Consider the following 14,878-nt stretch of genomic DNA (forward strand, 5'->3'; position numbering starts at 1 on the left):
GGACATTCTAAAGGTAGGTAGTCCAGGAATGCTGAGTTCAGGTACATCAGGATATCCAGGAAGTCAGGTCCTTCTGTCTTATTGCTCCCTTATCATTAGGATTTTGTCCTCATCCTGATGGTCTTAACATGGCTTGCCACCAAATCTATGTTCCAAGAAGCAGCTGGGAGAAGGGACACATGCAGTCCCTTTACTGATATCTTTGGAAAGTTGAGTGCATCGGTTTTCCTCTTGTCCCTTGGCCAGATACAGAGTTGCACTTAGCTAAATGGGAAGCTGGAGAATAGTCTGTTGCAAGGAGGCGTGTTCCCAGCTAAAATGTAAGAGCCTTAACCATAGGGAAAGGTAGTTTTTGAGGAAAATCGACCAACTTCTGTTATATCTATTTTTAAATTAAATCTCATTCTTGGGCTTGATTTAGGTTAAATATGTAGTATCATTTTTGACATTTGAAAAAGTAATTACCTACACTTGAGTTTATGCAAACATTCCATATATTTTCAAGTCTCTGCTCAGCCTACAATGACCTCCAATTGCTTGTCCTCCATCCCCCACCTCCAAAGCCCAATTCCAGTTTCCTATACCACTTCCTCAGTAAACGATTGTTTAATTCTGGCTCTAATTCATTATTTTATCCACCCTATTCCATCATAACGTAATGTGTGTGTTCCTTTATCGTAGCATCTAATAAACTCGCTCAGATTTTCTCTTGTTATAATAGGACTGCAATTTCCTTAATGGTAGGGTTCATGTCTCATTGATTTGTCTCTTCCCCATGGTGCCCTTCATATAATAGGCTCATGATATTTTCTGATTGAGTGAATGGAAATTTTAATTCTCCATTTCTGCTTCTAACATAATGCGTTCTCCTGGATAAGTCATTCAGTCATTTTTTAATCTTTCCAGTAAATGGGGGGAAAATTGTAACTCTTTATCTGCATCTTAAGATTGTTATGAAAATAATATAATTTGGAAAATGTGCTGTCAATTGTAAGATATTTGATTAATGAGATTTTACTGTTTGCTGCCTTATTAAGAATTTGGAGAAATTAATCAAGATTAGATGGGTTTCAAGTCAAATTTGTATTCTAAGATACTTCACAGTAATGTTTTGGCACACTGGTGCCAAAGTGTTGTTTTCAATAAGAAGTATGTAATGTTATTTAATACCCAAGTTTTTATCTAAAATTTCATGAGAAGTTAGAAATGGGATTTTAGTTTATGTTCGTAACTCAGACTCAGTGATAAGATTGAAAGCCATTGTTACTTGATTAAGCAGATCCTGAGTCGTTTTTAACATATCTGCCGGTGACCAATGTTGGAACTTTAGGCAAGGGTTTTCCCATTTTACAATATACTGGCAAGTAAATAATTTTTAGTCAAATGAGGTGCTTTGGGGAGGTCCTGTTTGTAACTGAGAAACTGTATTTCTTTAGTTAGCTTTCATACTTGGGCCACTTTAACCCTTTGAGCAAATGATATCAATGTGATATTTCTTCTGCTTTCCCATGTTCTAAGCTTCCCTGTTTTAACATGTAGTGTCCTGACAGTACCTCCTCCTGAGTATCTAATTGGTATGTTTGGAGGGGAAAGGTGTCTCAGAGTCCTGTGTTTTTGCACTGTCATCCAAATTTGGTTTGAAATGTGACTGTGAAGTCTCAAATACACCAAATGAAATTTTGGAGAATAGACTTTACTGAAAAATCCACTTTGCTGTCTCTGAGGAGGTCTCCATTTGAACATGTAGGAAGTGATTAATTTTATGAAAAAATCTGTGTGATTATTTGTGTGCTTCTGTCATTAAGGTTCTCACAGTTTCATTTAATATTTATTGAATGTTCATAGTATACTAGGAGTTTTCCATTACACTGAAATAGTTTGACTGTCTGTTACACTAAATATAGGACAGAATATATTTTACTTTTGAGTAGTGATCTGATTTCCAGGATTCTACTAAATTACATGTATGCTGATGCCTTAGCTTCTGTTGATTATTAACCATTACTGCTGCCCTGCTATCTGCTTATCATTTAAGATGCAAATTGTCATCTCCCCTGGGAAACTTTCCCCATGATTCCCAGGCAGAAATATGGTTCCTTCTTTTGTATTTAAAGGGGGGTTTTAAATGTATCTTTACCACAGTTGTTTTTGTTTATATGTCTTTCTCCCATCTAAACTATGAATTGCAAGATAGCTAGTGACCTGTCTCACTCATGTTTGTATATCCTGTGTAGTTCCTACATCATAGTGCATACCTCAGCACATGTTTATTCTATAGAACATATTTAATTATACACATCTTCAGCTGACATCTGTATAAGGGATGGTTTGAGAAGACTATTATACTTACTGCATTTGGTCAGCCTCTCAAGTTATACAACAGAGGGTTGATGTGTCAAACAAGAGGACTTAAAATTTTAGGAGGAGAAGCATAGTATATTGCTGAGCACCGAGTGGACTGTAAGTTTGAGCTATCAACCAGCTGGTCTCCTTTTCGGTATGGTATTTTGTAAGTCCTTTGCCTAGGTGATCCATTTAGGTTTTGCATTTTCCTTCTGAGAGCTATGTCACTTTTTATGAGATGCAGTGAAATTAGTGGGAGAGTGTCCAGGAAAAAACATAGTGAGTATTATGTTTGATAGGAACCTCAGATCCAAACCTATCTAACAGGTTTCTGGATATTTGATGTCAGTGGAATAGTTGGCTTTGGAACCAAAGTAAATACTGAGTGGGTAGAGGAGGCAGTGCACTGGATGGACATTACCAAGATTTTTCATTTTAGTGTCTACTGTATGTAGCTGACAAAGATGGGATTAGTCTGGCCCGTAGAGCAAGTGAAATGGAGATTAGAAGACAGAATTCTATTAATTTTAAATGGAATTATATATGACAAACAGATAGCCATTTGCTTAATGCAAATAATAATTGAGGGTAAGTACATAGAAAATAATGCTGCAGTGATTTAACCCATTTAATTGTATTCCAGACACATTCTGGAAATAGAGAAACTTAGATTTTGTGCTGCAGTTGAAAGTTTTAGTTTTCAGCATTAGTTTGAGAGAGGGGTACCAAAAGGAAATATATAGTCTTTAATATTGTAATAAAGGTCTCAAGAAGATAAAAATAGTGAATTCTCTGGTTTAATTTTGAAAACTCTATATAATATCTATCTCTTTGTTTCTTAAGAGCCTATTCATGGAGAAGTGAGAGGGGAAATTGATATTTTAAATAAGTTGGTTTTTCTTGCTCTTTAACATATAATAGCTCTTGGGGCTCCACTGATATTATTATTATTATTATTATTATTATTATTGTTATTATTCCTACCATTTGAAGTTGATATTCATTGAAAGTTTTCTGGTTCTGTCTGCATGATGAGCAAGTAGAGGGTTCCTTGATCAGTAGAGATTCTGATAATGCAGTCAAAGCAGTGGTAGCCAGGATTATGAAAGTGGTGTCCACTTTGGGATTCAGGAGTAAGAAGGCACATGTTTGGTAATATGAAACAGTGTCAAGAGTTAATCTGGCATTACTCTCTCATCTCTCGAAAAAGCCAAGGTGTTTTGTTTTGTTGTTTTTTTAAGCATCAGAATAGTGTGATCCTATATACCAAGCCTAGAAGATTAGCCTCAGAAACCAATACTGTGTTTTCTCTCTCCCCTTCAGGACAGAGTATATTCCATTTGGGACCACCTCAACTACCTTGCCAGGCAGCACCAGCTCTTCATATGCTTTCAGTTTACCTTCTACTATGAAAAGGATCTTTCCTTGAATGTTCATATTTCACCTTGAGAAGGCAATATGTGTGTGTATGTATGTATATATATACACATATATACATATACATACATATATTTATATATATAGGATGGATTAAGCAGCTATAAATAAATATGACATAGTAGAAGAGTGGTTTGTGGGAGTTTTACTATATATACACATATATAATATTTTCCAGTCTGGTTTCAGACCCCGGCATGGCTTGGAGACAGCGTTGGTGTGTATGAAGGATCTTCCTCGAATGAAGGATTTGGGACAACTTTCCATGATGATTATATTAGAGCCTCAGCTGCTTTCGTGTTGGTCATGAGGTGATGCTGAACCGAATGCTTGAACTAGCAGGAGTGGCTGGGATTGCATTGGAGTGGTTCCGTTCATTCCTTCCGGGTAGGTACCAGCTAGTGACGGGTGAAAATGGACATTGAGGGTCTTCCTGTATGGAACCGCGTAGTTGTCACTCATTCCCCTGTTCATGTTGAGTGGGTTTGAGAAGACAACTGGACGCCTGAAGGCCAGGCAGTGTGATTCGAATGACTGTGTAGAAGGTTATGAGGGTGATTCCCAGATGGATGTCGCTCACATACGTTTTTTCTGTTTTGTCAGTGTGCTAGTGCAGACTAGAATTGAAACTGAGAAGTGTGACTTGTTGGAAAGGGAAAATTCGGGAGGCCCTGGTGTGCTTTCTAATTCCTCTGTCTGAGTTACAGTTTGTGTAAACTGTGGCCATATTTTGACTACCAATTTATCTGTACATGCAAATCCTACCGCAACGTTAGATAGAAATGTTTTATTTTGCTTTTCGTTATATATCTGACCCTTCTTCCCTGTGAACGTTGACTGCATCTCCGTGATCTTTCTTGCTGAAGTTGTAGTCTGCTTGTTCACCCTTGTCCTTGGGGTTCTTCTAAGCGAAGTCGCCTGACTACATTAATAAATATTCTGGAGGGTGATGGCTGGGTTTTCGCAGTAAATGTTTTGCTTTATCTTCACTGAGAGCACTTCGTTATTCTAACCCTGTTTTCCTAAGAATCAAATTGGGTTGTACTTTTAAGGAGTTTTGCAGCACAAATACTGTCTCTGTTTCTCTTTAAATTGCCTAGGCATTTAAAGTTTTTACAGAGAATATGCTAGAGTTTCTTCAATTTTTGAGCATGTGCTTTAGAAACTTGGTGCCTTTTCTTGGCTATTGCTTATTTATGAAATATTACTTCAGTTATTTTCCTTCAGGGCAATGAAAAGCTTGCTGAGTGTTGAACATGGAGGAAGTTTATTAAGCCTAATAGTAGAATACAGGTAAAAAACTGAAAAGAAGAAACACAGATGTATGTGTCTGTAAATATCATTAGAACTGTCTGTTGAATGTCATTTTGGCAAAAGGGCAGGAAACTAACATTTATGCAGTAACTGATCAGTGTCAGGCACTAAGCCAAGCAGTTTCTATTTTTTAGTTCACTTAATCCACACAGTAACATTGAGAAGTAGGTGATGTTTGTTCATTTTACAGATGAGGAAACTGATGCTAGGGAAGTTAGGTATTTTTGCCTAACTTCACACAGTTATAGGTGGAAGATCTGGTATTTCAGTCTGGGTCTTGCTGATTCCAAAGCTCATTCTTTCCATCACAGTGAAATGTTAAGCCACAGGCAAATGTTAGACTTGAAGTGGGGGTCCCAAAGGGGGAAAAAAAGAAGAAAAAGAATGCCTATCACACGGCCTGAGCAAACCAAGGAGGAAATGAAAGACAGGAATGTACTAGCATCAGGATTGTTTTGAAAATTTCTAGAGTTTTCTTGAAACTCAGTTTAACAAGCTAGGTGACAAATGAACAATTTTAGAATTACCAAAGGTTTGCCACTTAAGGGATAAATAGGTTTAGAACATTAGATTTTTATCTGTTTGGACATTTGTTCATTCTCTCTTTTGTTTTGAAAATGAAGTTGGGATACCCCACATTGGATCCCAGAATATTATAAAGATCAGTGCAAGGAGGCCAGTCAGGTAGTTAGTAATTATCTGAAAAGAGACAGCATTTGAAGACCAATTCCAGGTGTTTACTGTTTACAAAAGTTTTTTTTTTTAATGTGTCTACAAAACTTTTCTATGTGGAACCCCAGCTTACCATTGCCTTTCATGTGTAATGTGCTTATGACTAAAGATGTGAATATTTGTTTTCTGCTTAAATAGTAATATATCTGGGTTTCGGTAAATACTTGTTTTCATCTTTGAATGAAGTTTGAATCAATACTATCAGTTTTCCTTTTCATATTGACAGGCAGCTTCTTCCCACATCACAATAGGTTTATTTCAGGCATAGCCACAGAGAATGTTGTCTCTGTGCTTATTATCTGGCATTTGGCAATAGGAAAGTACTGTATCATATATTAAAGTTGTTATTGTTATCCTAACGTGATATACTGTTATTAATTATGTTAATGGTACCTAATAAAACACCCCCCCAAAGGAGGTAAAGCTCTTTAACTGTAATGATTTTCAATTTGAATGATATGTTTTATCTACTAGTGGCTCATGAAGTAACAGTCATAATTGAATTCAGCACCTTAAGATTTCCTGACTTAGCTTTAGTGAAATATTGATTTCATGGAATTAGGTGGCAGGTGCATCGAGGAACTATTTCCTGAAAGCTTTAAATGGCTATATAAAACCTCAAGAATATTAATTCAGGTTAAATGAGTGGGTTGGAGTTGTGCTTACTTAAGATGTTTGCCAAATGGCCAGAAGCCATGATATCTCAAGTTTTGTTTTTTGAAACATTGAAAAATGAAGGAAGGCAGATGACTATTTCCTTTATTGTTGCATAAACATAAATAGTTCTCTATAATTCTAACAACTGCTTAATCAGTTACCATTTAGTTAGTTGATTAAATAGGGCTCCAGGTTGAAAATGATTTTTCTTGAATTACTGTGGCTCGCCAATTCTCTTCCTTTCTACTCCTATTACATTTACATATTTTTCTCCCTTTTTGTCACTGGAATTGTTGTCTGGAGGGTCTCTGTGTGTCTGGCTAGAACATTGATATTGCGGTAAAATAATGTACAGGAAATCTTCTTTTGTCTAAAGATACATTTCTCCCCATGGGTCATCAAAATGCGCATTTTTTCCTAAGGAAGATGTTTATTTCTGTAAAACAGAGGTAACGCATATATAACGTATTGGTACCATTACTTTTGGAATTTATTAATATGTATGTGTGTATAATTTTATAGTTCTCCAAAACCATTAGCCTGAAACAGCATTGTTTATTCTCTTTTTACATTTGCATTGATCTTAGGTATTCTTAACTTTATCTTACTGTTTTTTTTTTTCTATATGGATGAGTATCAATATGGCCTGTAGGAAACATAAGCCTTTCTGCCATCCCTGCTCCCAACTTCTGCCTCTCATGAATTATATTTTCCTGAGGGTGAAATTAAAGAACTAGGTGTATTAAATTTCTTTTAGGCTTACTGCCAGATTCTTAGATGTATTTTTAAGTGTCAAAACTAAGTCTGGGTAAGGGAAGGATGCTTAACTTCACTGGTCTTTGTATTTACTCTTCCTTTCTCAAAGCATATTGTTTCCATAAGAGATCTTGCCTAGAAGTTAGGCCCTTTGTAAAGTTTGTTTTTACTTTATAATTCGATATGAATTCTATGGATGTGTTTCGTGCCCTTCCAAGTAACTATGATAGCTGAATTTCACAAATCTTCTATTTTATAGCAGAAAGCTGTGCTTATTTAATATCTTTCTATGGTAGTAGTTCTAATTAAAGCAGATAACTACCACTGAACAAATTGTCTTGAGAATATAAGTGGACAAAGAAAGAGGAAAAGGAGGAAGGAGGAGAGAACACAACTAAGTTAAGTTGACATTTGTTCTGTGGTATGAATGGCAATCTTAACAGTAGTGGTGGGTGTAGTTAATTTTAGACATTTCCTTTATCAAACATTTAAAGGTAAAAATTTCCCCAGAGCCAGCAAAACTCTGAGCTGAATTCTTTTGACATTCTGCTGACCAAGGAATTTCCCATGACGAGTACCAGATTCTTCCACAGAGAAGGAATAGGAACATGAATCAGATATGGGCAGGAAAACTCTGCTCTTCTTTCTGAGCCATAGAAAGCCATGAAAAGTGAGAAATGTTTATTGAACATGTAATGGCGATAGTTGTATTTTATGTTGAGGAAGATACATACGTGGTTGAAAACCTACCAACGAAAAGTCATACAATTGGGAGAAGGTTAGAAAAATTCAAATCTCATGTGTGAATCCACCTTTGATAGAGAAGTGACTTTCACAGTTAAAAGCTATAGAACAAAGTGCAAAGGAAAAGAAGATGGGCATAAGTGACTACAGAAATTTTTATGTGCTCATATCAAAAATATTAAGTGACAGTGGGGAAAACATTTTCAGTTAATATGCTGAAGGTATGATACAAAGAGACTATTAATTAAGAAAAAAAAAAATGACCTCAGAGCATCATGGTAAATGGACATGAACAAAAGAGCTCCAATGTAGAAAACTAAGGAATAAACAACTATGTGGGTAAGCATTTGATCTTACCAATAATCATAGAAATGCAAGGTAAAGTAACCACTGGAGATTGTTTCTTCGTTTGCCTGATGAATTAATCAGTCCACACACTTCACCTTGACTCCGAATGATGTTTCCCACTCTATGTTACTGGTGAGAGCGTAAACCAAAATAACTCATTTGAAAAGCCAGTTGGCTTTGCAAAAGGTCATTACATAACTTAAACATCCCGAATTAATAATGCCACTTCTGCAAGCCTATCTTAAAATATTTTTGAAAATAAGAAAAAACATGTGCTAAGAGATTCATATTAATACTGTCTCAGTTACAAAGGACATAATTTAAATGCCTACCAGTGGTATCAGTGGTTCTCAAACTTGGCCATAAATTAGAATCATTTGGAAAGATATAAGAAAATGCTGATACCTGGGCGCCACCCAGAAATTTGTACTTAATAATTAGTTTGGAGTTGCCTAAAGATTTTCATTAAAAGAATTGCCCTAAAAATGCTAACATATAGCCAGATTGAAAGCCATGGTTTGAAACAAGTTGATAGAATATGTTTAACCATTTGATATATTTACAATGGTTTTATAGTATGGAGAGGGTATCATGTAAAATGAAATATTGTAATTCAATACTTAGTCAAATTATAACTTGAAAATAGAAGCACACCAGTAAAATAGGCTAGAAGAAAATTTATAAAATGCTCAGAGTTGTTTTAAGGAGATTTTGAGTGATTGTTTTTCATCTTTTTATCCATTGACAGATAATTTTGTAATGTTCTTATATTACCTTTTAAAGAAAAACTGTATTTAAAAGAAAAATTCCTGCTGGTGAGATCTTCTAGGTAATTTCCTATTTATAAGTTATTTCTACCTATGAATACAGAGATTTATTCTGACTTCTAAAATCATCATGTCCTGAGGTTAGAGTTACACTTCATTATTATAATGAAATCCTTCATAAGATTCTTTTTTTTTCCTTTTTGTCATCTCAGAAATATTTTCTCATGTAGTTTTCTGACTGTAGGAATATAATAATCTCAAGTCAGTCATTTTTCTCTTTTTTTATTACTCTACATCTGTGCCTATCAGTTTTCACCTTTCTAAATATCACCTATATGCTGATGGTTCCCCAGTGTTTATCTCTAACCCCAGCATTAACTCTGTGATGCATGTATGTATCTGAATTTGGATGCATACCTTTAAATTAGCAAGTCCAGCACTAAATTCACCATAGTTTCTTTCCCAAACCAATCTCTTCTCTATTAACTGTTTTAACTAATTGTACCACTGTCCCCCCACCCCCACCCCCGCCGCAGCTGCTAAAGCAATCCCAAGTTCCTTCTCCTGCCTTATCTCACACATCTAGTTAGTGTTTATGTCTCACTGATCCCTCCTCACACTGTATTTCTTCTCATGCATTTCTTCACTCTTTATCCCCATCTCTGCCCTACCATCCTTGCTCTGGTGGCGTTCTTGTCATCCTCCCTGCAGTCTAGTATTGAGGCTCCTACTTGATCTGTCTCTAGGCATGTCTCATTCTAGATCTATCCTCATGGTAACAAAGGGACAAGGGCATTTCCCTCCTTAGAGTCCTCTGAGGCTCTTTATCGTGTCTCGCATGAAGTCTAAGCTCTTGGCCATGGGATTTAAAGTGTGGTATAAATGTCATGTGCATGGCATGGTGCGTACATCTTCCCTCTGGAAGCTGATCCCAACCCTACTCTCCCTTCCACTCACTCTCTGGAAATATCAAAGAACTAATCATGTTTCTGTGCACCACATTCAGTTTTGTCCACCTGTGCCTTCTTCATGCTGCTCCTTCTACCTGGAATCACCTCTTCACCTCCATTTTGAATAGATTAACAAAAATTTAAGGATTAATACTGTCCACCGTTTACCAGGGTGAGGAAAATAGTTATTCTCAGTGGAAGGTAGTTTGGAAGTAACTATCAAAATTTTAAAATCATCCTTTTAATCTAAACATTCTTTTGGGAATCTATTCTAGGACATAGCTCTACATATTTTCTCAGTCTGTTTGGGCTGCTTTAACAGAATACCATAGACTGGGTGGCTTATAAACAACAGAAATTTGATTCTCTCAGTTCTGGAGGCTGCAGCAGAGTCTAAGATCAAGGTGCCTGCAGATTTGGAGTCTTGGGAGGGCCTGCTTTCTAGCCCACTGGACATCCTACTTCACATTGAGTCCTTATGTGGGAAAGGGGCAGGAAACTGTCTAGAGTCTCTTCTATAAGGACACAAGTCCCATTCATGAGGGCTCTATTCTCATGACCAATGACCTCCTAAAGGCCTCCACCTCCCCATGCCATTACTTTGGATACTAGGTTTCAACATACAAATTTTGGAGGTTGGGGACACAAACATTCAATCTATACCTCATATATATAAAGAAGTATATACCAGATTATTTAGTGAAGAACTCTTTTAATGGGTAAAATTAGATACAAACCAAATATTAAATAAGGGAATACTTTAAAAATTTATGATATGCCCACTCTATGGGGTATTAAAAGTACTATATGAATATTAAGAATATTCAGTAATCTGTACAATGTTAAGAGGAGAAGATATTCTGTGAGAAAATCTCCTGGTTGTGTTAATAAGTAAAAAGCATGTACCTATCAGTATGCACTGACTGTTCTCATTTGTATTGAAAATAAAATTAAAAATACCAAAAATAAATTTAAAATATATTAATACAGGCGTATATGAATGCAAATAGGAAAAGCTCTGGAAGAAAACATGATAGATCCTTAATAGTCATTATTTTAAGTAGGAGGCACAGTTGGAGGAAGTTGGGAAGGACTCATTACTTTTAAAGATTTTGTGTTTTTAAAGTAATCTCTACACCCAACATGGGGTGCGAACCTAGACCCTGAGATCCAAGGTTGCATGCTCTAGTGACAGGAGCCCTAAGAGGAACTCGTTACTTTGAATTCTGTGTGATAATGTACCTTTACACTTCCCATATAATTTCCATGTGTTTATTTGCTTGCATAAAAATCTGTAAACAATAACATAAGTGGACACAAGGGAAGAATCTGATAGATTTCGAGAGAAGCCAAATTCCAGATAGAAGAACAAAATCATCAGTGATTTTCTGTTTTGAAAAATGTTGAAAATGCAATAAAATGCCACAGACCAACGACCAGTGGCTGGAGTTCACAGTTGTGGACATGTTGTCGTAGTTGCTTTGGATTTCTTTTAAATTAAGTCTAGCAGAAAGAACTGGAGCTTCTTTGATTTCCTTCTTTTTCTCAGAGGCAATCTGTGTCAGAGATTTTCTGTATACTATCGTAGCTCAGAAATTTATAGCTTTACTATGAATATATAGGTAAAAGTATATCTATGTCTATAGCTTTAATCCATCGCTGAATATTCAGTTTATTGACATTTTTTTTCCTCTTAAATCATGTCTCTTTGTGAACATGCATGAGTTTTTCTAGGACCTATACCAAAAAGTGGAATTGCTGGTCTGTAGAGCATGCATACTTATGTTTTGTTTTGTTTTTCACTAGATATTGCCAGATGTCTTTCCAAATTGGTTGTGTCAATTTATATTCTCACCAGGGTATTTCATAGTTTCTATTTCTGGACATTTTCAAGCAGTACTTGGTATTGCCAAGGTTTAAATTTTGTTCTACTCTGTGAATTGTGAAATGTTACTTTATCAGCAGCCCCTGAATGTTTTGTGAGTGTCCCAGCCTGGTAGGGCCCTGTGAGAGGAACACAGAAAACCCTAAGGAAGTTGGTTGCCATTGAAAGGAGCTGGTTGCCATCAAGCAAGGTGATCAGTTAGATGCGCAGAGCTAAATGCTGCGATTGTGGGACCGGCTATGAAGCCTTTGGAAATTCAGAGATGATCTTGGACTGGAGAAGTGGCTAGAGGTTTTTAGGAGATGAAGGCAAGGGGACCTTGACAAATGGATAGGAAGAGAGGAGAATGGAAGGCATTGAAGGTGAAGAGAGCAGGAAGTAGCGTGGCTGGAATGAATAGTAAGCAGTGACACCATTATGTGTTGTCCTTAGAACACATTAGGAATTAGAGTTTTAAAGCATACCTATTTTCAACTCATCATTTTACAGGTGAGAAAATTGAGGCCTAGAAAAATGTGATCAGCTTGTAGAAATCATTTAGCCTATTAGACAAGTGTCCAAAAAAAAAAGGGGGGGACTTATTGGCTTATTTAACTTGGACATCTGATGGGTTGATCTTCAACATGACTAGATAATGCAGGAGTCGAAGTGGTACCACCTTTCCTCACTCTTTTCTTTGCATGTTTTGCTCTGCTTTTCTTTGGTTAGCTTTATTCTTGGCAGGCTCTACTTGTGGAGGCAGAGGTAGACACCAGCTAATCTTTTTTTTGTACCTTTACAGCTTGTATTTCTATGGAAAATAATGTATGCTCTTTCCTCTTTCTTTCTCTATCAGTTCCCCAAACTCCCACCATTTGACCATTTAGTTCAGTCTGGCTAGCCTTTCCTAGTGGGGAAATTAGGACCGTTTCACTAATAACAAACCTGGAATCACATTACTGAGGCAGGGAGAGTCACTAAGAGAAAGGAATGCATGGTATGCATGTATAAGATGGCCAGTGTGGCTGAGTGGAGTGTAGGGTATTTGACACCCATGATTATAGTCATAAATTAAAATAGACTGTGGATGATATTCATTGCCGGTCCACAAATGCATGATTGTAGCAACCTTTATAGCAGTGATCATCTCAACAAACATGTTCTGAGTGCATTGGTATTGCTTGTCAGATAGTACAAAGATAAATATATGCCTATCCCCTATGGAGTTCCCAAACTTGTAAGTAGTAGGGGCAGGAAAGTTAGAAGTTTAAAAGTGTTGATGCGCAAGAAACTATGAGATATTCAAAGTGTTGAGATTGTAATACACAGATGTCCTGGGATCACAAATGGTGTCACCATACAGGTGGTAGTTAAAGGTTTTATTTTTATTTATTTTTAATATTATTTTTTTTATTTCAGAGAGAGAGAGGGGGAGAAAACGTGAGCTGGAAAGAGGGGCAAAGGGAGAGAGAGAGAAAGTGAGTGAGAGGGAGGGAGGGGGGGAGGGAGGGAGGGAGAGAGAGAGAGAGAGAGAGAGAGAGAGAGAGAGAGAATGAATGAATCCCAAGCAGGTTCCATGGTCAGTGCAGAGCCCAACGCAGGGCTGTATCCATGTCCCTGGGATCATGACCTGAGCCGAAATCAAGAGTTAGACGCTCAACTGACTGAGCCACCCAGGCACCCCTAAACATTTTATTTTGAGTGATAAATGGAGCAAGGAGTGGGATGCAGACAGAGGGTTTCATACGAAGCAAACGAGAGATGGGAGACTGTGGAGGCACATGATTTACCGGGTTGGATCAGATTATAGGAGAGTGGTCTGAGAGTAATCCGGGAGGCGGAGAAGATGAGGTTGGTGCCAAGCACACTGTAGTAGGACTGTGATTTCAGCCTGGGAGTTTGTGCTTCTGAAACCACCGTTTTTAAAATTAAATAAATAAAATCCAGTGTGTGGCCTTGCCTGAGGAGTCTAAGCAGTGTTTTTGTTTGTTAATTGAATAGAAGCCTTGCTTTGGCATCAGTGGGTAGGCTGCGTGGGAGCAGGGAAATGTTGAAGGCAGAGCTAGGGGAGCTGTAGCACTGTCCACTGGTGACGCAAACACTGCATGAATTAGGATGCGAGGAAGTGAAAAGGGAAATTGAGAGATGAACTTTGTTGAGGCACAGTAATTTGAGGGGTCTGAGAAATGCTTCAGTCCTGTGTGATGAGGAGGATAGTGAGAGAAATAGAGGATCAGGAGGAAGATCTCCAGTGGGAGGATGAGTAAGATATTTATGTTGGGTAATACTGCAAATATATAGTACTTTCCGTTATATTATTCAGTGCTATTTCAAGTCCCTGGATATGTTTTTCAATTTTACAAATATACACAGTGAAAAATACTCATCACAGTGCATTGTTTTTTCCACAGAGTAACACATGCTTTGTATACCTTTAAAATAAGATTTTAAGCATTCAGCTAATAAAATTAAACATTCCTGGGAGTTACAACTGCTAGGTAGATTTTTCTAATGATCCTAGTCATAAATATAGTATAGCATTTTCCCAAGTATATTTCTTGGCATACTATAATAGGGTATGTTGCTAAATACTATGGTGGGAAAGTTTTTTTTTTTTTATTGCTTATGCTTAGGCAACACTGAGTTAAGGAGGTTTCTTGAGTTAAGGAGGATTTTTTTTCACAGACTTTATTATATAATAATGTATTTGGTGAGTTTGCAAAGCATACAGTATGCTGCTTTTCCAAAATTCATATGACAGTCTTTGGGCGCGGCACTTGGGGCTAATATCCTATAGAACACATTCAGAAATGCTGTAGTATTAGCCATTGCTAACGAGTTGGGAGAGGAGGAAGAGTACACGTAGAATATAGAAATTTAAATCATTATTTAAACTAATTTATCATACCAAATAGAAGTAATGTCTGTTTTTTAATGTATGAAGTTCACCATTTTGTTTTGAAAGA

At 36.9% G+C, this 14,878-nt stretch overlaps 1 protein-coding gene across 1 annotated transcript in view; it reads left to right on the forward strand.

The window, feature by feature from the left end:
* ASXL3 (ASXL transcriptional regulator 3) overlaps nt 1–14,878 on the forward strand; it is a 146,535-nt gene that overhangs the window by 15,083 nt on the left and 116,574 nt on the right. The window contains exon 3 of the mRNA XM_047827921.1: nt 13,388–13,390. Coding sequence (XP_047683877.1) covers nt 13,388–13,390 — 3 coding nt within the window. The remainder of the gene's footprint in view (nt 1–13,387; nt 13,391–14,878) is intronic.

The sequence above is a fragment of the Prionailurus viverrinus genome, chromosome D3, assembly GCF_022837055.1.
Source record: "Prionailurus viverrinus isolate Anna chromosome D3, UM_Priviv_1.0, whole genome shotgun sequence".
Taxonomy (NCBI): domain Eukaryota; kingdom Metazoa; phylum Chordata; class Mammalia; order Carnivora; family Felidae; genus Prionailurus; species Prionailurus viverrinus.